The sequence below is a fragment of the Salmo salar genome, chromosome ssa29 (genome assembly GCF_905237065.1).
Source record: "Salmo salar chromosome ssa29, Ssal_v3.1, whole genome shotgun sequence".
Lineage (NCBI taxonomy): Eukaryota > Metazoa > Chordata > Actinopteri > Salmoniformes > Salmonidae > Salmo > Salmo salar.
Genome location: NC_059470.1, coordinates 20885898 through 20910774, shown reverse-complemented (window position 1 = coordinate 20910774; position 24877 = coordinate 20885898). Strand labels below are relative to the sequence as shown.

The following is a 24877-nucleotide window of genomic DNA, read 5'->3' as shown; positions in this document are numbered from 1 at the left end:
AGCCAAAGTTCTTTCCCTGTTTGGCACAAGGAGTAAAGTAACACACATATTTTTTAAAGTCAGTAGAAATGATCACCATCATCTTATCTAATTCTCTCTATAGTGTCAACGTAGAGCAGCCCAATGACTATCGTCTTACATTGCCTTTTGTCTCCCTCTTGTGGTTTAGATGAATACTATACACTTCAATGTGTGTGTGTGTGTGTGTGTGTGTGTGTGTGTGTGTGTGTGTGTGTGTGTGTGTGTGTGTGTGTGTGTGTGTGTGTGTGTGTGTGCAATGCTTGATGGCAATATGCATGTACAACAAAGGAATGGTCAAGAATACATGCGTCCTTTACTAGAAAGCTATGACTGTATGACTTTCCCCCTTCCTCCTTGTACCCTGTTGCCTGGATAAAAATAGCTTGTGTATGATAAATTAGTATATAGCTCAGGTCATACCTTAGGCTGGAAAACTGGTATTCTAGTTTCTCTTTCCAGTGAGTACACAGAGATGGTTAGAGATTAAGAAGATACCTGGAATGGTAGCTAGCTTTCTAAAAGCTCTCCGTAGTCATAACATGGCATTCCCAAAGGCCCAGTGCAGGGTCATGTTCATTAGGCACTAAATTGAATAAAACGGCTTGACAATGGGAGGGAATACTTGGACTTGTCCAATAACAAAACAGTCATTTTTTGTTTTCGGTTTTCAAAACACTTTGCTATGGTGTGCCCTACTGAACATGACCAAGGAGATCTGCAGGTTAGTATTGACCAGATAAACTTGCAAATTGCAAAAGCAACTGCTTTAGGTCAACTGAGTTGAGAGACAATCATTCCTTTTTTATAGTAGGGCAGTCTGTCAGCAGGCTGGTGGCCAAATGAGTGAATTTGGGATATTACTGTCCTTTGTCACACATTCCTGGTGCGTGATCTTTTGTTTTGTTTTGGTCCGGGGTGAACTTTCAACCCCGCTGGACAGCCCCGGGCTAGTTTCCGTAGGACGTGGGGCCCGATTTAGAAAGCGAGAGTAAAAAAAACAGGACGCACATTTTCTCCCCAGAGAACAGGAGGTGTAAGAGAGGTCTGATGAGGTCAAGATGAGGTCATAGCTGCTGGTTGGTAGGTTGGATGGTAGGTTTACCCCCACTGTCTGTCTGACCAGATCGGCACAGGACTGAGAAAGTGAAACCATTTCCAGGGACGACATAACTTTACAAAAACGTCCCCCCAGAATTAAGTCACCTTAACTTGAACCCTTTCTATAAAGGGCTACATGTCACTGATGTAGTAATTATGTAACGGATGTTATCTGTCTGCTGGATTGCTGTCAGCTTGCAAACAGAACTAATCCAAAGTTTAATGCTAGCCAACTTGCTTACCTCAGTGCTATTTTATGTCACGAGTAAAGTCAGTTGACATAAGCACCCCTTACGGAACAACACATGAATTTCACGTGAACACATGTGAAGTGTTCCAAAAACACGTTTTCATGTGATCACAATGTGACAACATGTAAAGCAAAATGTGATAACATGAAGCTCCATGTGTAAACATGTGAAGTGTTCTAAATAAAAATGTAAAATCATGTTGTTTTTCTGTAAGGAACAGCTATATGTAACCCTTAGATTTCCACTTAAGTGTAACCAGCAGACGTTTCAATATATAGACACAGACAATAACATTTAACTGTGTGCATGTCTGTCAGCCTAAATAGCTGACTAAATTATCTTATAAAATTTTGGACTACCGACTTTGACACTCTAAAGCTCTGATTTTGAGTAAACTCCCAGGTCAGGTCTAGAGGTCGACCGATTAATCAGAATGGCTGATTAATTAGGGCCGATTTCACATTTTCATAACAATCGGTAATCGGTATTTTTGGCCACCGATTTGCCGATTTAAAAAAAAACATTTTTTTTTATATATAAATATTTTTTAACTAGGCAAGTCACAGAACAGCTCACAGAACAGGGCTCCGGGCAGCCGAGCGGAAATGAAGGAAAACTCGCCTCCCTGCGGACCTGGCATCCTTTCACTCCCTCCTCTCTACATTCTCCTCTTCTGTCTCTGCTGCTAAAGCCACTTTCTACCACTCTAAATTCCAAGCATCTGCCTCTAACCCTAGGAAGCTCTTTGCTACCTTCAGAATCTGTCTCCGCACCACGTGCTCTCACCACTGGTGTCCCCCAGGGCTCTGTTCTAGGCCCTCTCCTATTCTCGCTATACACCAAGTCACTAGGCTCTGTCATATCCTCACATGGTCTCTCCTATCATTGCTATGCAGACGACACACAATTAATCTTCTCCTTTCCCCCTTCTGATAACCAGGTGGCGAATCGCATCTCTGCATGTCTGGCAGACATATCAGTGTGGATGACGGATCACCACCTCAAGCTGAACCTCGGCAAGACGGAGCTGCTCTTCCTCCCGGGGAAGGACTGCCCGTTCCATGATCTCGCCATCACGGTGGACAACTCCCTTGTGTCCTCCTCCCAGAGTGCTAAGAACCTTGGCGTGATCCTGGACAACACCCTGTCGTTCTCCACTAACATCAAGGCGGTGACCCGATCCTGTAGGTTCATGCTCTACAACATTCGCAGAGTACGACCCTGCCTCACACAGGAAGCGGCGCAGGTCCTAATCCAGGCACTTGTCATCTCCCGTCTGGATTACTGCAACTCGCTGTTGGCTGGGCTCCCTGCCTGTGCCATTAAACCCCTACAACTCATCCAGAACGCCGCAGCCCGTCTGGTGTTCAACCTTCCCAAGTTCTCTCACGTCACCCCGCTCCTCCGCTCTCTCCACTGGCTTCCAGTTGAAGCTCGCATCCGCTACAAGACCATGGTGCTTGCCTACGGAGCTGTGAGGGGAACGGCACCTCCGTACCTTCAGGCTCTGATCAGGCCCTACACCCAAACAAGGGCACTGCGTTCATCCACCTCTGGCCTGCTCGCCTCCCTACCTCTGAGGAAGCACAGTTCCCGCTCAGCCCAGTCAAAACTGTTCGCTGCTCTGGCACCCCAATGGTGGAACAAGCTCCCTCACGACGCCAGGACAGCGGAGTCAATCACCACCTTCCGGAGACACCTGAAACCCCACCTCTTTAAGGAATACCTGGGATAGGATAAAGTAATCCTTCTAACCCCCCCCTTAAAAGATTTAGATGCACTATTGTAAAGTGGTTGTTCCACTGGATATCATAAGGTGAATGCACCAATTTGTAAGTCGCTCTGGATAAGAGCGTCTGCTAAATTACTTAAATGTATGTAAATGTAAGAACACATTCTTATTTTCAATGACGGCCTAGGAACGGTGGGTTAACTGCCTTGTTCAGGGGCAGAACGACAGATTTTTACCTTGTCATCTTGGGGATTCAATCTTGCAACCTTACCGTTAACTAGTCCAACGCTCTAACCACCTGCTTTACATTGCACTCCACGAGGAGCCTGCCTGTTACACAAATGCAGTAAGAAGCCAAGGTAAGTTGCTAGCTAGCATTAAACTTATCTTATAAAAAACAATCAATCAATCAATCATAATCACTAGTTAACTACACATGGTTGATGATATTACTAGTTTATCTAGCCTGTCCTGCGTTGCATATAATCGATGCGGTGCGCATTCGCGAAAAAGGACGGTCGTTGCTCCAACTTGTACCTAACCATAAACATCAATGTCTTTCTTACAATCAATACACAAGTATATATTTTTAAACCTGCATATTTAGCTAAAATAAATCCAGGTTAGCAGGCAATATTAACCAGGTGAAATTGTGTCACTTCTCTTCCGTTCATTGCACGCAGAGTCAGGGTATATGCAACAGTTTGGGCCTCCTGGCTCGTTGCGAACTAATTTGCCAGAATTTTATGTAATTATGACATAACATTGAAGGTTGTGCAATGTAACAGGAATATTTAGACTTATGGATGCCACCTGTTAGATAAAATACAGAACGGTTCCGTATTTCACTGAAAGAATAAACGTGATAGTTTCCGGATTCGACCATATTAATGACCTAAGGCTCGTGTTTCTGTGTGTTATTATGTTATAATTAAGTCTATGATTTGATAGAGCAGTCTGACTGAGCGATGGTAGGCAACAGCAGGCTCGTAAGCATTCATTCAAAACAGCACTTTCATGCGCTTTGCCAGCAGCCCTTCGCAATGCATTGCGCTGTTTATGACTTCAAGCCTGTCAACTCCCAAGATTAGGCTGGTGTAACCGATATGAAATGGCTAGCTAGTTAGCGGGTGCGCGCTAATAGCGTTTCAAACGTCACTCGCTCTGAGACTTGGAGTAGTTGTTTCCATTGCTTTACATGGGTAACGCTGCTTCGAGGGTGGCTGTTGTCGATGTTTTCCTGGTTTGAGCCCAGGTAGGAGCGAGGAGAGGGACGGAAGCTATACTGTTACACTGGCAATACTAAAGTGCCTATAAGAACATCCAATAGTCAAAGGTATATGAAATACAAATCGTATAGAGAGAAATAGTCCTATAATTCCTATAATAACTACAACCTAAAACTTCTTACCTGGGAATATTGAAGACTCATGTTAAAAGGAACCACCAGCTTTCATATGTTCTCATGTTCTGAGCAAGGAACTTAAACGTTAGCTTTCTTACATGGCATATAATGCCCTTTTACTTTCTTCTCCAACACTTTGTTTTTGCATTATTTAAACCAAATTGAACATGTTTCATTATTTATTTGAGGCTAAATTGATTTTATTGATGTATTATATTAAGTTAAAATAAGTGTTCATTCAGTATTGTTGTAACTGTCATTATTACAAATAAAAATAACAAATTGTAAAAAAAATAATAATAATAAAAAATATAATAATAATAATAATAATAATAAAAATAAAAATATTTTAAAAATTAATACAAAAAAATTAATACAAAAATTAAGAAAAAATTCGGCCGATTAATCGGTGTCCGCCTTTTTTGGGCCTCCAATAAATCGGTAGCGGTATCGGCGTTGAATAATCATAATCGGTCGACTTCTAGTTAGGTCTACTGGTCTAGTGACTGAGGGTGAAAACTGATTAGGGACGTTGACGTCAAAGAACATTAAAGGACGTTAGAAGAGGTCAGCAGTGAGAAGGAGGCTTTTGTCCCAATGACCAGACCGGCAGTACATGCCGATAAAAATGTAAATAAAATGACAGCGCTATTTTTCCTATTACCAAACAAACAGAGAAGGCATGAACAATAGATAAAACCTTTTGGAGTCATATTTTGCCTTTTCACATGACAAGTTCTTAGCTCAGAACTATCCTTAATGAATATTGCAATTAAGTGACACCGGGAACCACGGAACTGATTAGCTAGCCTAGCCCTGACAATGTGGTGTTGTTAAGAGCTCTCAATTGTTGTCACGTCCTGGCCAGTATAAGGTTAATTGTTTTGTAGTTTGGTCAGGACGTGGCAGAGGGTATTTGTTTTATGTGGTTCGGGGTGGTGTGTTTGTGTTAAGGGTGTTTGATTTAGTATTTCCGGGTTTTTGGTTGATGGTCTATGTGTTTGTATTCTATGGTTAGTCTGGTGTGTGTGTTTCTATGTTTGGTTAATTGGGGTTGGGACTCTCAGTTGAAGGCAGGTGTTGTCTATCTGCCTTTGATTGAGAGTCCCATATATGAGGGTGTGTTTGTGTGTGTGATTTGTGGGTGATTGTTCTGTGTTGAGCTTTATGCTTTGCAGACTGCAGTTTATCGTTCGTTTTCTTGTTTGTTGTTTTTGTATTCGTGTTGATTTAATTAAATGTTCAAAATGAACAACCACACACCTGCTGCGTATTGGTCTACCTTTTCTGATGACGATTTCGCATTATCGTCAGAAGACGAAGATACTTGTGACAATTGTTGATTACTTACTCACTTAGAAGGTTGAATGTATATGAGTTTTGTGTTACTTTTTCAAAAGATGGCCGCTATATCCATTCAGGTAAATCACAGCTACTTGAGGGGATAGGATCTTAACTAACCTCCAAACATTTGCATATTTGGATGGAACCTGAACCTGCTTGAGAGCATCTCTGTTCCATATCTTGAAATTCCGTAACCCAGATTCCATCTGAATACGGGCTAAAAATAGCCCTCCCAGAGAGTGTCTCTCTCTCTCTCGCTGTGCCTCTCTCTGCAGCTCTGATATGGAATGATAACAGAGCCAACCTGCACTGCACAGAGACGCACAGAGACGTGCTACACTGCACAGAGACGTGCTACACTGCACAGAGACGTGCTACACTGCACAGAGACGTGCTACACTGCACAGAGCCGTGCTACACTGCACAGAGACGTGCTACACTGCACAGAGACGTGCTACACTGCACAGAGACGTGCTACACTGCACAGAGACGTGTTACACTGCACAGAGCCGTGCTACACAGCACAGAGCCGTGCTACACTGCACAGAGATGTGTTACACTGCACAGAGACGTGCTACACTGCACACAGACGTATTTACTCTTCCCTTTGTTGCCTCACAAACATCTTCCACCACACACATACACACACACACACACACACACCACACTTGAACTCAAACTCCATATTAATAACGAAGGAAAATGTATTGTATGAACGATCAATGAACATGCACTATGGCACTCTGAGGCCAAGCCTTTCCCCTCAATCTCTTATCATTGGCCATTGGTCATCCCAGATATGAAAGATTACAATAGCTGAAAACGTGGCTGCTATGATCAGGTCATGAGACTGAGAAAGCAAGGTGGGGAAGGGTTTATGGGATGGGCGGCAGCAAAAATAGCACAGACTTTGGACTATTCCCACTTAAGTCTATATATGGCAACATGACACAAGGATGGACCCCACTCTCAATAAACACAATATCATAAGAATGACACGTGGATTACAGAAGGAAAGTTTGGAGTTCTTAGTCAAGGAAAGAATAGGGCTAATCCTAATAATTTCATCCCTTATTTGGTTACAGGCAGACCCGCATGCCAGCAATAAAGTATGCTAGCAGTAGCAAAGTAAAGTAGCAATATTTGTAAAACTTTGATACATACCCGCCAGAACAAGTGTACTGTATGCAGTGAAGGGTACATATGTTGGATCTTAATTTGAGCCAGTTTGCTACAACAGGAATTGTAAATTATTATGTGGATTATAATTAATGGACATTTTTGTAGGGTTTGATAAATGTTTCACTATGGCAAAATCAAGTCTGACATTTGAAAGTGGAAATTACAAACTTTAGAAGGGTTTTTAAACCTCTAATACACTCCCAGTTTGAACTTCCTGCATTCTCAGCAACATCTGTAATGCCTAAATACACAATCATAGAGTTTTTCAGAGTAGTAGAACGGGGAAAGGGCGATGTGTGTGTGTGTGTGAGAGAAAGACAGAGAGAGAGAGTGGGCACTATACACTAACAGTTAATGTCACTTACCCACATAGGATAAAATTGCTAGCTGTTCAAATAAAGGATCAAATAAAGTGTTCTAAACAATTGAGTCAGTGTTCCTAGAGGCTGCATTTGGTCCCCCACCTGAACGAACATGTAGGGTTAGAGATTGGTTTAGGTGCACATAGGTAACCCAGAGATATGAGTAACAACAGGTCACATGTATGTACCATTTTCTAACTGTTATGGGACACAAACCATACTGTGTCGGCTCTGATATTTTCTTTTCACATTTCCCTTCTCACCACAGTTCCAGCAACTATGGTGGATGAGTAACCAGGCTAATTCTGTTTGGCTTAGCTCAGTAGTGTGGAAAGGATCATGTATCCAGAGCAACTAACAGTAGTGAGTGGATACATTTCAATTTGTACTGGTCCCCCGTGGGAATCAAACCCACAACCCTGGCATTGCAAGTGCCATGCTCTACCAACTGAGCCACACAAGAACTCCAACCACCCTCAACGTTAAATTCCATATGCTAACGTCCTGAGACCCATGGTTGCTCGGCGCCAGTCATATAAACCTAGCTGAAGTTGTCAACTTCCTTCGAACTTCCATTCTGCATAAAAAGCCGAGGAATGGTGTCATATCTAGCGTCCTTATAGTCTCAGCAATAAAATGCTACAGCTTGCACTGTATAACAAAATTAACTACAATATAGATATATTCAATCTCAATCAAATCCTCATCAATCTAAACACAATACCTCAATGTGAAAGCAAAAAAAGGTTTAGACATTTTTGCAAATTTATAAAAAATAAAAAACAGAAATATTACATTTACATAAGCATTCAGACCCTTTGCTCAGTACTTTGTTGAAGCACCTTTGGCAGCGATTACAGTCTTCTTGGGTATGATGATACAAGCTTGGCACACCTGTATTTGGGGAGTTTCTCCCATTCTTCACTGCAGATCCTCAAGCTCTGTCAGGTTGGATGGGGAGCGTCGTTGCACAGCTATTTTCACATCTCTCCAGAGATGTTCAATTGGGTTCAAGTCCGGGCTCTGGCTGGGTCATTCAAGGACATTCAGAGACTTGTCACGAAGCCACTCCTGCATTGTCTTGGCTGTGTGCTTTGGGTTGTTGTCCTATTGGAAGGTGAACCTTCGCCCCAGTCTGAGGTCCTGAGTGCTCTGGAGCAGATTTTCATCAAGGATCTCTCTGTACTTTACTCCGTTCATCTTTCCCTCGATCCTGACTAGTCTCCCAGTCCCTGCCGCTGAAAAACATCCCCACAACACGATGATGCCACCACTATGCTTCATTATAGGGATGGTGCGAGGTTTCCTCCAGACGTGACGCTTGACATTCAGGCCAAAGATTTCAATCTTGGTTTCATCAAACCAGAGAATCTTGTTTCTCATGATTTGAGAGTCTTTAGGTGCCTTTTGGCAAACTCCAACCGGGCTGTCATGTGCCTTTTACTGAGGAGTGGCTTCCATCTGGCCATGCTACCATAAAGGCCTGATTGGTGGAGTGCTTCAGAGATGGTTGTCCTTCTAGAAGTTTCTCCCATCTCCACAGAGGAACACTGGAGCTCTGTCAGAGAGAGTGACCATCAGGTTCTTGGTCACCTAACTGACCAAGGCCCTTCTCCCCCGATTGCTCAGTTTGGCCGGGCGGCCAGCTCTAGAAAGAGTCTTGGTGGTTCCAAACTTCTTCCATTTAAGAATTATGGAGGCCACTGTGTTCTTGGGGACCTTCATTGCTGCAAAATAAATGTTGCTCCCCTTCCCCAGATCTGTGCCATAACACAATCCTGTCTCGGAGCTCTACGGACTATTCCTTCGTCCTCATGGCTCGGTTTTTGCTCTGACATGCACTGTCAACTGTAGGACCTTATATAGACAGGTGTGTGCCTTTCCAAATCATGTCCAATCAATTGCATTTACCACAGCTGGACTCCAATCAAGTTGTAGAAACATCTCAAGGATGATCAATGGAAACAGGATGCACCGGAGCTCAATTTCGAGTCTCATAGCAAAGGGTCTGAATACTTATGTAAATAAGGTATTTCTGTTTTTTATTTTGAATAAATCGAAACATTTCTAAAATCTGTTTCCGCTTTGTCATTATGGGGTATTGTGTGTAGACTTGTGTGTCAAAAAAATGTTTTAATCCATTTTAGAATAAGGCTGGAAAATGTGGAAAAAGTCAAGGTGTCTGAATACTTTCCAAATGCACTGTATAATATATACAGTATATAATAATATAAACCATTTAGCAGATGCTTTTATCCAAAGCAACTTACAGTCATAAGCATACATTTTACATATGGATGGTCCCAGGAGTTGAACCCACAACCATGGCATATCAGGCACCATGCACTACCAACTGAGCTACAGATGACTGTATCATTGTATAGCTAATTTCTCAATAGCCGATGTGAGTTTAATAGTCAGCAATGTATTTTCTGCTATTCACTGCCAGCTCTCAATTAATTTTTTATTCAAAAACAGTAAATACAGATTGTTACCCTAATTTAAAATCCAGACTCCATCTGAGGTCCTAAGAGGAACTGACTGACTGACCGATTGCCATGTTCCAGGACACTAGCAGGTCACATGCACTAGCCTACTGCCACAGCTAGTTAAGCAGCATGTGATGTGTGCTTCTTGGTCTTTGATAAGCTAGTTCTTGGAATGCTGAGATACTACCACTGTGACGGTTACACATAGCCTGGTCCCAGATCTGTTACCGCAGTCTTGCAACAGCTATATGATAATTGTCACGCCAAGGCAAGACATCACAAACAGATCTGGGGCCAGGCTAGGTAACCTAGGGGCTGTCATTATGACATGGTTAGAAAGCACTGATTCCATGCTTGATTTGGAATACATGGTACTGGATGAATGTAGCTTATCCCTGTGGATGCATGTGGTAGGCTAGTCTTGAAAAAAATCTGTTCTTCTTTGCCTTTGAAGTCTGAAATAGTCGGACACACATGACCTAATATCACATCAGAGGTTTCATGACGAGTTGGGATGTGAAGTAGGCTATAACTGTCAATAGCGAATGACTAGTGACTGCATATTGCCATTGGTGTGCCACAACTTCAGGATAGCATGTAGTGCTTTCAGAAAGTATTCATACCCCTTGACTTATTCCACATTTTGTTGTGTTCAGCCTGAATTCAAAATGGTTTACATATTTGTTTTTCTCATCCAGCTACACACAATACCCCATAATGACAAAGTGAAAGCAGATTTTTAGAAATTTTAGCTAATTTATTGAAAACGAAATACAGAAATATCTCATTTACAGCATTCACACAGGTGCATCCAATTTCCTTTGATCATCCTTGAGATGTCGCTACAACTTGATTGGAATCAACCTGTGGCTAATTCAATTCTTTGGACACGATTTAGAAAGAAACACACCTGTCTACATAAGGTTCCACAGACAGTGCATCTGCAGTGCTTGCTGTTTGGGGTTTTATGCTGGGTTTCTGTATAGAACTTTGTGACATCGGCTGATGTAAAAAAAGGGCTTTATAAATACATTTGATCGCTTGATTTCATAACAGAAACTATACCATGAAGTCCAAGGAACTGTCTGTAGATCTCTGAGATAGAATTGTGATGAGGCATATACACTGACAGTAAAAACATAAGGAGCACCTTCCTAATATTGAGTTGTACCTCCTTTTGCCCTCAGAACAGCCTCAATTCGTCGGGGCATGGACTCTACAAGGTGTCGGAAGCGTTCCACATGGACGCTGGTCCATGTTGACACCGATGCTTCCCACAGTTGTGCGAAGTTGGCTGGTTGTGGATCTCTACTCCGAATTGTTCGTTCCATCTCATCCCATAGCCGCTCAATTAGACTGAGACCTGGTGACTGGGCAGGCCACTGCAGTAAGCTGAATTCACTGTCATGTTCGTGGAACCATTCCTGGACTATCCTAGTCTTGTGGCATGGGGAATTATTCTGCTGAAATAAATCTATTTGCAAATGGATACCCTGCTGTCATGATGGGACGCACCTGATTGGTAATGATGTTCAGATATACTGTGGCACTCAAACGTTGCTCCAATTTGAACACAACCCCACACCATAACACCACAAGCCTGCAATGTTGACACGCTGCATGATGGATGCATGTACTCATGTGGTTTTCTCCCATCAGCGTGAAACAGCAGGAACCAGGATTCACCAGACCAGGCAATGTTTTTCCAATTCTCCAGTGTCCAGTGTTTTCGTTCATTAGCCCCCTTCTTTTTGCTGAAAGAAGTGGAACTCTAAGGTCGTTGGCTGCCATACCCCGTTTGTGTCAATGCACGACGGGTTGTGCATTCTTTTATGGGTCTTTGGACACCAATGTTGTCCTGGACTGTCAGTTGACTAACTGTAGCCGGCTGTTGCTTTGCACAATTCGTGTCAGCCTCCTTTGTCCCCTTTCATCAATTACCTGTTTTTGTCCACTGGTCTGTCGTTGGCTGGACGTCCTTTGGGTGGTTAACCATTCTTGATACAAATGGGAAACTGTTGAGCATGAAAAACCCAGCAGTGTTGCAGTTCTTGACACACTCAAACCAGTGTGCCGGCACCTACTACCGGCACCTACTACCATAACCCGTTCAAAGGCACTTAAATCTTTTGTCTTTCCCATTCACCCTCTGAATGGAATACATACACAATCCATGTCTCAATTGTATCAAGGCTTAAAAATCCTTCTTTAACCTGTCTCTTCCCTGTCATCTACACTGATTTAAGTGGATTTAACAGGTGACATCAATAATGGATCATAGCTTTCACCTGGATTCACCTGGTCAGTCTGTCATGGAAGAACAGGTGTACTTAATATTTTGTACACTCAGTGTATCTGGGAATGGGTATAAACCAATCTCTAGAATGCTGAAAGTTTCCAAGAGCACAGTCTCCATCATTGGGAAATGGAAATAATATGGAACTACCCAGACTCTGGCCATCCGATCAAACTGAGCAACTGGGCAAGAAGGACCTTGGTCAGGGAGGTGACCAAGAACCCAATGACCTCTCAGGCAAAACTACAGAGTTCCGTGGCTGAGATGGGAGAATCTGCCAGAATGACAAGTCTCTATAGCACTAAACCAATCTGGGCTTCATGGGACAGTGGCCAAACGGAAGCCACTCCTGAGAAATAGGCACGAGAGCACACCTAGAGTTTGCAAAAAGGCACGTGAAAGATTTTGAGATCAGACTACATCAACTTTTGCCTTAAGATGAGACAAAAATGTTACTCTTTTGCCTGAATGCAAAGCGTTGTCTGGAGAAAACCAGACACAGCTCATCACCTGTCTAACACCATCCCTTCCGTGAAGCATGGTGGTGGCAGCATCATGCTATGGAGATACTTTTCAGTGACAGGGACTGGGAGACTGATAAAGATAGAAGGAACAATGAATGGCACAAAATACACACAAATCCTTGATGAGAACAAACAACCTCAGACTGGGGGCGAAGATTTACTTTCCAACAGGACAATGACCCCAAGCATACAGCCAAAGCAACGCTGGAATGGCTTCAGAACAAGAATGTGAAAGTCCTTGAGTGGCCCAGCCAAAGCCCAGACTTGAATCCCATTGAAAATCTGTAGAAAGACTTGAAGATTGCTGTTCCCAACTGCTCCCCATCTAACTTAACAGAGCTTGAGAAAATCTCCAAGGAAGAATAGAAGAAAATCCCCAAATCCAGACGTGAGAAGCTGATTCAGACATACCCAAGACGACTCAAAGCTGTAATCGCTGCTTCTACAAAGTATTGCCACAGGGGTGTGAATAATTATGTAAATTAGATATCTGTATTTAATTTTCAATACATTTGCAAAAATGTCTAAAAACATTTTTTTACTTTGTCATTATGACGCACTGTGTGTAGATGGGTGAGAGAAAACAATATATTTAATACATTTTGAATTCAGGCTGTAACACAACAAAATGTGGAATACATATGTTAGCATACATGCATTAACCTAGGGTAGAATTTCCTTTAGTGACTGAAAATATCATTTGAAGGTTTGGGGTGAAGTGTCCCTTTAAAATCTTCTGTGTGTCTTGTACGGCATTTTGCTATAATGATTAACCCATTGCTTATCTGTTGTCCTATAGTCCAAGTGCATTTTCAAGGACATTTTGCACGTATAATGCTTCAACCTGGAATGAGAACTAGTAGCCTACTTAATATTCTGTTATCAATGCACTACTGTCCATACTCCTGTGACTGTATTGGTCACTGGTAGGCTATATTGTCAAGCCTAATGAACAATGTGCATTCATTAATGCAAATATATATGAAATATTACAGCTGAATGAATTGGTAGAGGAGAACTAGACCATAGACCTCAGGGACCATCATGACGAGTGTTGGAGGTATGCCGTGCATTAGCCCTCTACTGCACATCATCGCCCTCAGGCAACAGAAAACCTTTTCCCCTCACCCGTCCACCATATAAAAAAATCCTACACATGACAATATGTGATGACATGTCTGTAAACAATCCAATGAGGTGCAGAAGTTGGTATGATGTATCAATTGGGGCAGGAACCTTCTTTCAGGAAGCAGAGCAATGTTAGCGCATGGTGTGAGTGAAGGGTACAACACATTTCATTATTTTACATGTTTAAATAGAGATAAGTACACATTTTCTATTGTCAAGTTGTGTAGTAACCTCTAACGAAGCATATTTGATAGGTTTTGAACACACACACACACTATATATATATTCATTCAGAGCAACATTGTGCAGTTAGGCTACATTTCAGGGAAATATCATGCTCGATGAAATACCATTTGAAAGCAATTTGATGTAAAATTATGGCATTGGTCAATGTTTTTGCCAACATATCCACTGACATTCACAGGCAGTGGACACAGGGACATTCTATGGTTGATAGGACCCTAATCAAGCAGTTAGGAGGCTCATATCCTCTGATAGTAAGAACAGTGATCTTGACTACAGCGGCAGCAAGGAAGAATGGGCCCCAGAATCAGGATTGAGGGGGAGTGAAATACTAGTTTATGCCCAACTTGAATTTATATATTAAAATATCAAGATGTTCTTTGTTTTTTTAGTACCCTTATGGCACAGCATTGCCCTGAGGCAACAAAACAAATTCTGGCTGTGGGGGGGTAAAAGTATTTTATTACTTTTGATACATTAAATTAAAATAGGATGGAATATTTATTTTTCCAGTAGAAAAAAAAAATTGTGTGCAGTAGAGGGTTAATTACACTGGCCGTTTATTTTCATAGCGCGGGAATACAAGGTTGAGGGGTTCTCGAACCTAGCGGACATAGCCTATTCCATTTAATGTATTTATTTTGATCAAGCTAGTGAATAGATTAAATAAATTAGCCTATAGCCTATTCTTGACCTGACATTCATCTCATTGGTTTGTAGAAGGATAACATAGCCTGGGCTGGTCAATGTATTATCCCCAGCCATCTATCTCACACACCTACCGAGTAAAAGCAGACGATGCGTCTGCTCATATTCCCGTTTCTGCTCCTTCAGAGTTCGGTCAATATGTTTACTGACTTTCTTCGCCTGTTTTTTGACCTCCTTCTCCTCCGATAACTTTTTGTCCAAGGTTTTCTGTTTCTGTTTGCTGTGCTTCTTCTGCAGCAAATGTTGCCGCTGGCTGCGGTCAGCTCCAACATTGTCCCCATTCTGTATGGGCACGCCTTTAGTCGTGTCCCCTCTACCGGCATCTCGTGCATTCAGCTTGCCTTTGCTAGGGCCCCCGCGGCGACACCAACAACCACCGAGCAGTGCCATGTCATTATATGCCTCTGTATCCTCGTGGTCAAGGTCCTTGGAGCGTAACGATACAGAGCAGTCCGCCGGTTTCTCGGTGTCACTGGATTCGTCAAGACTAAGACGCAGGCTGTAGCACAGTCCCATTGTGGGGTTTGTTCCGTTAGTAAAATGGAAGGGAAATTTTCAGGTGAAAAGCGCTAAATTCCTCGAGAGATGGTAGGCCTACCTGCTCGCCTGTACTCATTGTGGCATTTCCCCTGTCCTGGGATGCGTGTTGAATTCAAACTGCAGAGGTGATCTAATCACGGTTCTGGACTTGCCACCATGTGAGCCATTTTACATTTTGTCCCGTCTGTCAATGCCAGCCTGTAGTTGGTGGATAACCTGATTGTAACAGTGGCCACCGCTGGTCCACCTTACCGTAAATAAATCTAAAGTACAACCTAAAAAATACACAAGGGAGAGTGTGCGCCCAGGACTGGCTCTCGATTTCTAATACCAGAACACTCTCTAGGGGCGCCAGTAGTATGTGCGTTCCCCTCATGGTGTGAAGCGTCAGCGTTAAATTCACTACTGGTATAGTCATGGACTTTAACTATTCGTGTGCCAGGACAAAGTAAAAGCTAGAATTGTTTTCAAATTCTCTCCTACAATAGCCTAACCTAAATATTTTGATAACACTTTATCAAGAGATAAAATGATGTATTACTTGTTATTTGTATGAGCCCATATGATCTTATTATACGCCGAAATAGGTAATTTATAATAAAAAATAATAGATACTTTACTGGCCATTTTTCTATGGAAAGGTATAATTTTGCTGTCACAATACCCAACCACAAACGCATTTCAGGATACAGTGTAAGGCTTAAGTGCCTTGCTCAAGGGCACAGATTGGTAGGCTATCTTGGATGAGGGTCCTACCATCAGCTCTCTGGTTGCTGGTTAGTTTCCATTTGTACCTTGCCCAAAGATAGAAATCTGAAAATAGATGTTATTTAACACATTATGAGATTATATTTAAGACATTATGGGGATCATACATGCTTATGACAAGTCTTACAATGCAGATAACAGCATCCCAATGCATTATAGATGTCAGCTTAAAGTAAAATGTTACCAGAAAACTAAAATGGCACTTCTCACTACACATGAGTGTAGATTCCTGTGTAGGTCTACACCGTCCCTACAGCAGCAATGACCAAAGGTTCCAGCCCAGCACAGGCTGTCAGCCTTGAATGGTGATCTCAACGTTTATTGGGCAGTTCACCAATAAAGCCTATTTGATACCACAGGGCTGAAGTAGACGGAACAATGCAGGGGTAATAAAACATTGTGTCAGCACCAAATACTGATAGGTGTTGATTGCCTGAATTGTCTGTGAACGTTCCCCAAAGGAGATATCCAGAATGTTCTATCTACAGGTGCAGGATCTTAATCTGATCACACTTTTATTGCTGAGAATTTTCCTGCACCTAAATTAGCCTATAATTTTGGCCAGCTATTAGCTTAACCACCAATAAAGCAATATTATGGACTAAATATTCAAATCCTGTTGCTGCGGGATTATTTTGCTGTGACAATATAGGTCAAATTATGATCCCACATATGTACTACCTTGACTTTTTACAGCTTGTGCAACTAGTTGTGTAACGTAGGGCAGTAGACTCTTGAACAGATAAGAAGAGCAACTTGGAGCCAAATTGATTAGTATTGCCTGGTAGCCGGTGTGACACCCACCACTCTGAGAATAGATGAAGTTCTACTCAGTCCGTCTGTGTAGCAATAGGGAAAGTATACTGCCTCTACCTCACAGTCCAACCAAGGTGTATGAATTGAAGAATAAACTGAATGTTCCAAAAATTGTAAAATTGAAATGAAATATAAAGTCCTTCTTTATTAACTTAAAAAACATTTTGGTATTAAAGCCTTCATCGGGGTGCTTGATCTCTTTAGATATGCAATTTAAGCACTCAGAAAATAAATGACAGGTTGGCACCAATGCATTTTCCGCATAAGACCATACATTTATTGGGGGTGTTTTGTAAGACTATGATGATATCATATCACTAAGAAAAATAAAACAATTTTTCTAGATATCTTGAGTTACTTCAGAAAGAATAATCATCTGATTCCATGGGGCCATCACACACATTTTGTTGTGTTACAGCTTGAATTAAATGGAGGAAATGTTTGTTTTTTTGTCACTGGCCTACACACAATATTTCATCATGTTAAAGTGGAATTATGTTTTTCACAATTTTTACAATGAATTAAAAATGAAAAACCAAAATGTCTTGAGTCAATAAATATTCAACCACTTTGTTATGGCAAGCATAACTAAGTTCAGGAGTAAAATAATTCTGAAGAAGTCACATAAGTTGCATGGACTCACTCTGTGTGCAGTAAGAGTGTTTAGCACAATTGTTTAATGACTGCCTCATCTTTATAGCCCACACATATAATTATCTGTAAGGTCCCTCAGTCAAGCAGTGAATTTCAAACACAGATTCAACCACAAAGACCAGGGAGGTTTTCCCTTGCCTCGCAAAGAAGGACACAAAAAAAAGCAGACATTGAATATCCCTTTGAGCACAACAACATTTGGAATAAGTCAAGGGGTATGAATACCTCCTGAAGGCACTGTAGCTTCCTTATTGAAACAGTTCCATGACTAGACAGTATACAGTCCTGTTGATTGGTAACCATAACTCATATCTTGGAAAATAAACAATGTTGTATGGATGGGCCAGTGCAGTGCAGAGAGTGAGGTGTGTCACAGTACAAAGGTCATAAAGGGATTCCCATGGAATGGCTATTCTGTGTCTGTAATGAGGCCATCACAGGTGCATGCTCTAAAACGATACATTATTGTCACCTTGTGGAGAACTTTTGTACATGCAAGCCTAGTTTCTGCAAGTCAAGGCACACTTCTTCTTGTAAGCAACACATTGAACGCAATGGAGGACAATAATTGTCAAAAGTAAACAAAAATGAATTACTCATGAGGGTTTACATTAGCCTGAGTGCCAGTCTGTTTCTGCTCTCCTGCCAACTCAAATAAAATAAAATTGTATTTGTCACATGAAATGCTTACTTGGGGGCCCATTTCAACAATGCAGAGAGCAATAATGGAAAAATAATAAAACCTAATAATAAAAGCAATAATAAATACACAATGAGTAATGATAACTTGGCTATATACACGGGGGTACCAGTACCGAGTCTATGTGCAGGGGTATGAGGTAATTGAGGTAGATATGTACATATAACTATGATTAAAGTGGCTAGGCGACAGGATACATAATAAACAGTAGCATCAGCGTATGTGATGAGTCAAAAAAGTTAGTGCAAAAGGAGTCAATGCCGATAGTCCAGGTAGCTTTTTGATTAAAGCTGCAATATGAAACTTTTTGGGCGACCCGATCTATCATTCTCGTTGTGCGCAAGTCTAAGAAGCTGTAGATCTGTTCTATGTGCGCTATTTCTATGCTTCCAGTTCTTAAGTTTCGTTTTTGCTTCTTTTACTTTCGGTTTTGTACACCAGCTTTAAACAGCTGAAAATACAATACGTTTGGTTATTGAAAATATATTTCACAGCGATTTAGAAGGTACAATGATTCGACACTTTACATTGCTTGTTTTGTCACATAAACTAGGCAAACTATTAGAATTTTAGCAACCAGGAAATGGAGGGGTGATTTCTGCAAACTGTACCTTAAAACTATTTAGCAGTCTTGGAGGTAGAAGCTGTTCAGGGTCCTGTTGGTTCCAGACTTGGTGCATCGGTACCGGTTGCCATGCGACAGCAGAGAAAACAGTTTATGATTTGGGTGGCTGGAGTGTTTGACACAGCCTGGTATAGAGCCCCTGGATGGCAGGGAGCTTGGTCCCAGTGATGTACAGGGCCATACGTACTACCCTCTTTAGTGCCTTGCGGTCGGATGCCAAGCAGATGCCATACCAAGCGGTGATGCACCCAGCCAAAATATTCTCAATGGTGCAGCTATCTGAGGGCACATGCCAAATCTTTTCAGCCTCTTGAGGGGAAATATGCCATGTCATGCCCTCTTCACGGCTATGTTGGTGTGTGTGGACCATGATAGATCCTAAGTGATGTAGACACCAAGGAACTTGAAGCTCTCGACAAGCTCCACTACAGCCCCATCGATGTGAATGGGGACGTGCTCGGCCCTCCGTTTCCTGTAATTCACGATTGGCTCCTTTGTCTTGCTGTCATTGAGGGAGAGGTTGTTGTCCTGGCACCACACTGCCAGGTCTTTGATCTCCTCCATATAGGCTGTCTCATCGTCGTTGGTGATCAGGCCTACCACCGTCGTGCTGTCAGCAAACTTAATGATGGTGTTGGAGTCGTGCGCTGCCATGCAGTCATGGGTGAACAGGGAGTACATGGGGTACGCACCCCTGAGAGGCCCCGTGTTTAGGGTCAGCGTGGCGGATGTGTTGTTGCCTACCCTCACCACTTGAGGGCGGCCCATCAGGAAGTCCAGGATCCATTTGCAGAGGGAGGCGTTCAGTCCCAGGGGCCTTCGCTTAGTGATTAGCTTGGAGGGCACTGTGGTGTTGAATGCTGAGCTGTAGTCAATTAACATGGTTGGCTTGACAATGACAGCGGAGTAGACAAAAGCACAAACGGACCAGGGACCAGGCTAAGTTGACCCACAACTGAGTTTCATTCCAAACACCTCACTTCCAATGCATGTGACTGTCAACTGGTAACCACCACAAGACCTTCAGCTGCATATCCACAGGGTGGCAGCACCACCAAAGCTACAGATCATATACTCCGCCCAGATCATACAGATCATTATGATCAGCTCACACACAATTCAGCCCAGCCTGCACTGCAGCATTTACAGGTGTGGGATCTTAATTTGACCTATATTGTCACAGCAAAATAATCCTACACCAACAGGATTTGAATGTTTAGTCCGTAATGTTGCTTTTTTTGGTGGTTAGGCTGTTAGCCGGCCAGAAGTAGACTACATGAACAGTGCAATACTGTTAATACAACAGTGTGTGAGTTTGGGGTTTCAGTTCATTTATGGAAATCACAAAGCTCATCTGCATTTCCTGCAGTGCAGGATCATTTTCAGCAACAAAAGACTGAGCAAATTAAGATCTTACCTCCGTGCATAGGCCCTAGGGCAGGTTTCTCCAACCCTATTCCTGGAGAGCTCCCGTCCTGTAGGCTTTCGCTCCAGCCCAATTTGTAACTAACCTGATTCAGTTTATCAACCAGCTACATATTAGAATCAGGTGTGGTAGATTAGGCTTGGAGGGAAAACCTACAGGAAGTTAGTTATCCCTGACCAGGGCTGGAGAGCCCTGCCCTAGTGTGGTTGTTCCACTGGATATTATAAGGTGAATGCACCAATTTGTAAGTCGCTCTGGATAAGAGCGTCTGCTAAATGACTTAAATGTAAATGTAAATGGAACATCCTTTCTTGTAAATATTTCTCATGCACTCTCCACTATGTTTAGTCTTGTATTTCATAAATAAATCATAAACTCTAAACATATATACTAATACCAATCATATTAGGCTAATATATTATAAACCTTGGTAATTGTCTTGTCGGGGTATAACTACACTGACTGACAGCATTGAGAATGGGTTTATGGCAACACTTGGCACTATGCAAAGTGTTTTCAAATCAACAACCACACCTTGAAGTTGGATGCATTGGTCAATGGACATTTTGTGTGTCATGGGTAAAGATTCCATGTTTGGGAAGTTTGCCTATTCAAATGAATCCCAAAGGAAGGTATTAAGCCATGCAATGGTGTACACATAGAGCATGTTTGCAGGTGTTCTCTTGCAGAGTGGAGGGTGTTGTTTGTAATGGTCACATAAACACAGGAAATTGTATGTTTATACAAAGGAGAAGGTAAATGGTTTGCATATTGGTCTTTGAGGAACATTCATACAGCGATAATACCATCAAAGGGATATGATGGCCATGTTGTGTGTGTGTGTGTGTGTGTGTGGGGGGGTGTGGGAGAGAATTTTGAAAAAATATTCCAACTGCAAAAATAGTCCACATTATCATCATGTTTTCTCCATAAATGTTTCATATTCCACTCATTCACCAAGCAGTCAAAAACAGTCTTAAATGCATTTGGAGGTATGAACGCTAAGCTGCCTGAATGCACTGAAAAATATATTCTATATCATTGCTGGATAAGGCCATCTGAATACATTAGTTGCATTACAGGGGAGATACAGCCGTTCACATCCCACATTGCAGAAAATGAGCATAGTAGGTTGATCCCGCAAAGTGTCCTGTCTTTGTCGGGTCAATAAGGTTGCCTTTTTCCTGCCCGCAGCCTATGCTCAGGTGTCAACCATCCTGTGGTTCTCTCTCACATATGAATACCCGATTCAGTAGCATCATCGTCGTCAAAACAAAAACAATGCCGTCCCATCCATCACCTCTGTCCCGTCATGTCCAACCACCGCAGCCTCCAAGGTATGATTAGATTGCCTTGCGCCGCTGCTGGAACCGCGCCCACGCTGGCGTGCGCCTTGATTGGCCACAGTCCCTATCGGTCATTTCAACATCCCTCAACCGCCCTGTCGTGGCTTCACAGACCAGCATATGACGGGCCATACTTCGTAGGGTCTGTGGAAGCGTGCCACAGCGAGCTATAAAGACGGATCCCGAGATACCCCGGACAGCGCACCTTCTGTCTCCTCTGGCTTATCTGTCTCTCTTCAGGGTAACGTGCCTCACAATCTTAACGCTATTTGACCTCCGCTGTACCAAATACTCGTCTTCTTACACCCAGCAAAAAGAGATGGTAAGCACACTAAGCCTATAGCTTACTGTCGGCATCTATTGGAACTGTTTGGGTAAAGTGATGTTTGGCACAGACTTACCACATATTCTAGGGAAGATACAGTACCCCTTGTTGATGTGAGAGTGTAAGGGATTTGATTGCTCTGGATTCTTGTGCTTGTCTAAATGTGCGTTGAATAGGTGGAAGTATTGTCTGACTTGAACTAGAGTCAGTATCTCTTTTTAACACTTGGAAAAGTTGAATGTCACAGCAAGGAATGTTGACCTCCCATTTGACTTGAAAGAGGGTCAGGGCAATGGGAAGCAGGTAATAGGAAGTGCAAATTGCAAACTCGAATCAATACTTAGCTACATGTTTATTACATTGGCACTGATTTTGTTTACTGTAGAAGGCTGAACATATAAAAAAGATATTAGCCTATTCATATTTGATTTAAAAGACCTGTATGTTGTAGCCTGCTATTATTGCATGGCGCATAGATCATATGTATTTTCATGAGGCGTGTAAGCCTATTAATCTGTGCAGTCTGCTCACTGTCAAGAACTAGTCTTCTATCAGATATAAGCTATCATATAAGTATGATGAAAACATTTTTTTTTTTTTTTATCATTCAGACCTTTATTTATTTTTTAAAATGTTTAATGCCTTGCAATGTATTGCTTGTTGGTCACTTTTAGTTGAGTGCTTCTATCAGCAAGAACCAATTACATTGTTTAAAGGAATCTACATTTCTGTTGGTTATGGCCTGGTTGACCATTGACAACAAACCCTGTTCAAACACAACAATACTTCCAAATCCATCTGAATGAGTTTTTAAAACACCTTAAACAAGAGTCAGAATGACTTCATACTGTAGATGCCGTCAGCCAGGAGCTGGGATATCAGGAATTACAAAGCTGCTCTGGGCTACTGAGATGCACACTAAAATGCTTCCTGTCCTTCCAGTCACAGCTAATCCTAAATCCTGGCCCTTCTGATGTGACCACCAATTCCGGTTCTTACCAGTACATACCACCATTTCATTCCTTGATTAAAAATACAAAGGAACAAATGAGGGCTAACTGTAACCTTGTCAGTGCTCATGGGGGAATTATTAGGGAGACACTGCACTTAGTGTAGGGAGAGACACTGACAATCTGAACCAAATTTGAGTAGTTATTGCTTAGAGTACCTGCTTGAAGCTAAGCCAGGTCAAAAAAAGACAAAGAGTAGACAAGACAGCCAGGTGACAATGTAAAGAATCTGAGAACAAAAGAGGATACCATATGGCAAAGTTTCATACCTAGACCTACTTCACAACAAGCTATGTATTTCAGGCCAATACCACAGGTATGTGTACCAAAATGTATGAAAAAGTTACTTTTCTCCTATCTCCTCGTGACTGCACAACTGATTTGTTTCTGGGTGCTGAGATGACATTTCTCATTGATATATTATTTGAATAACCCAGTTGTTTTCTTCACAAAATGCTCAATAGTTCTTGCAGAACTGTGTTATGGCTTTTCAACAATATGAAAGATGGTTATTCAGAGAAAGTAAAATGAATGATGTGCTCTGACTCTCATTGATGGCTCTCTATCTAAGTGGCCAGTCCTGCCTGCCTGCCTGTCTGTCTGTCTATAGGCCTAAGGGATAGTTTTACCTCTCAGCTTAGTTTAATGAGATAAGTGACACTAAGTGCTGCTGGACAGGACAGGACAGGAGTTGTCAATATGGTGACACCAAAGAGCCGAAGACAGGCCACAAGTTGTACTCCTCACCTCTGTATCAGAAATCCATCACCCCATAACAGCTTTGATCTGTTGGGTCATCTCCCCACAGGAGGTGGAATGCATTGTTCCGATAACACTTCACTTACACGTGGGAGATTGTTTTCATGGAAATAAGCAGGTGTTTTAACCTGATTATGCTCATGTCAGCGCTGGGGGCCATAGATCAATGGATAATTGAAGGTCACTTGTCCAGAGTGTAGGCCTAGTCTGGCCAGCTTCCTGGACCAGAGGAAAGAGGAGGAGAGGAGTAGGCAAGAATGGAGTAGAGAGGAAAGCATAGGAGTGCAGAGGAGAGGCGAGGAGAGGATAGAAAAGGGTAGGCAAGGAAAGGAGAGCAGAGGGTAGGAAAGGAGAGGGTAGAAGAGGAAAGGAGAGGAGAGGGTAGGAGAGGAAAAGAGAGGGTAGGGAAGGACTTCCTTCTCCTGCATGGCTAAAGAGTCCATGTTGTCCATTGCTTGATAATACATAGTATTTATATAGTGCTTTGCTAAAACCCAAAGACACTTAAAGAACAGGAGTCATCATTGAATGTGACAGACCACTTTTTAGGCGTTTATCCCATGCATTTGAGGACCTTGATGTGTTTGTAATCCAATGCATAATGGCATCTAAAATCAGACTGTTTACATGAAAATGGGTTCTATGATGTAATGTGCATTAGTTTGATAAATGCCATAGAAACGGACACACAGTGGCACATACGCACACACACACACACATTTATTGCAAGTGACTTCATTTTTTTTTGCTTTCAGAACCATTTAGAAAGTTTGGACAAGCGGTTAAACACGTTTTTGTACTACGTGTTTGGAGCGAGAGGTATGTACTTCCCAATGAAGACTGCAAATATGGCTGTTGAAAAACTACAAAAATGTTTTTTGAAAAAATAAGTCTGTTCAGACTACAGCGTAGCATCAGCTGATGTGTCACTGACATTACAGAGTCCTTCAAGGCTCACCTCATGCAGGAGAGTAGCAGTCTAGATCCAGGACACTGTATGCCATCAGACTGGCCCTTCTGAATACTAGGAATCTCCACAGCGGTGCCTTATCACCTTGTTAAGTAAGCCTATTAGGATTTATACCTGTGTAATTAAGGTGTAATAGCCTATGTCATAACTCTAAT

At 42.2% G+C, this 24877-nt stretch overlaps 1 protein-coding gene across 2 annotated transcripts in view; it reads right to left on the bottom strand.

The window, feature by feature from the left end:
- gnal (guanine nucleotide binding protein (G protein), alpha activating activity polypeptide, olfactory type) overlaps window positions 1–15696 on the bottom strand; it is a 67604-nt gene extending 51908 nt beyond the window's left edge. Inside the window, exon 1 of one of the 2 annotated variants that reach the window (XM_014181226.2) lies at window positions 14858–15696. In XM_014181226.2, the coding sequence (XP_014036701.2) occupies window positions 14858–15299 (442 nt within the window). In that variant the 5' untranslated portion in view covers window positions 15300–15696. The remainder of the gene's footprint in view (window positions 1–14857) is intronic. The other variant, XM_045711020.1, reaches the window with a different exon arrangement.
- Between the last annotated feature and the right edge of the window lie 9181 nt (window positions 15697–24877).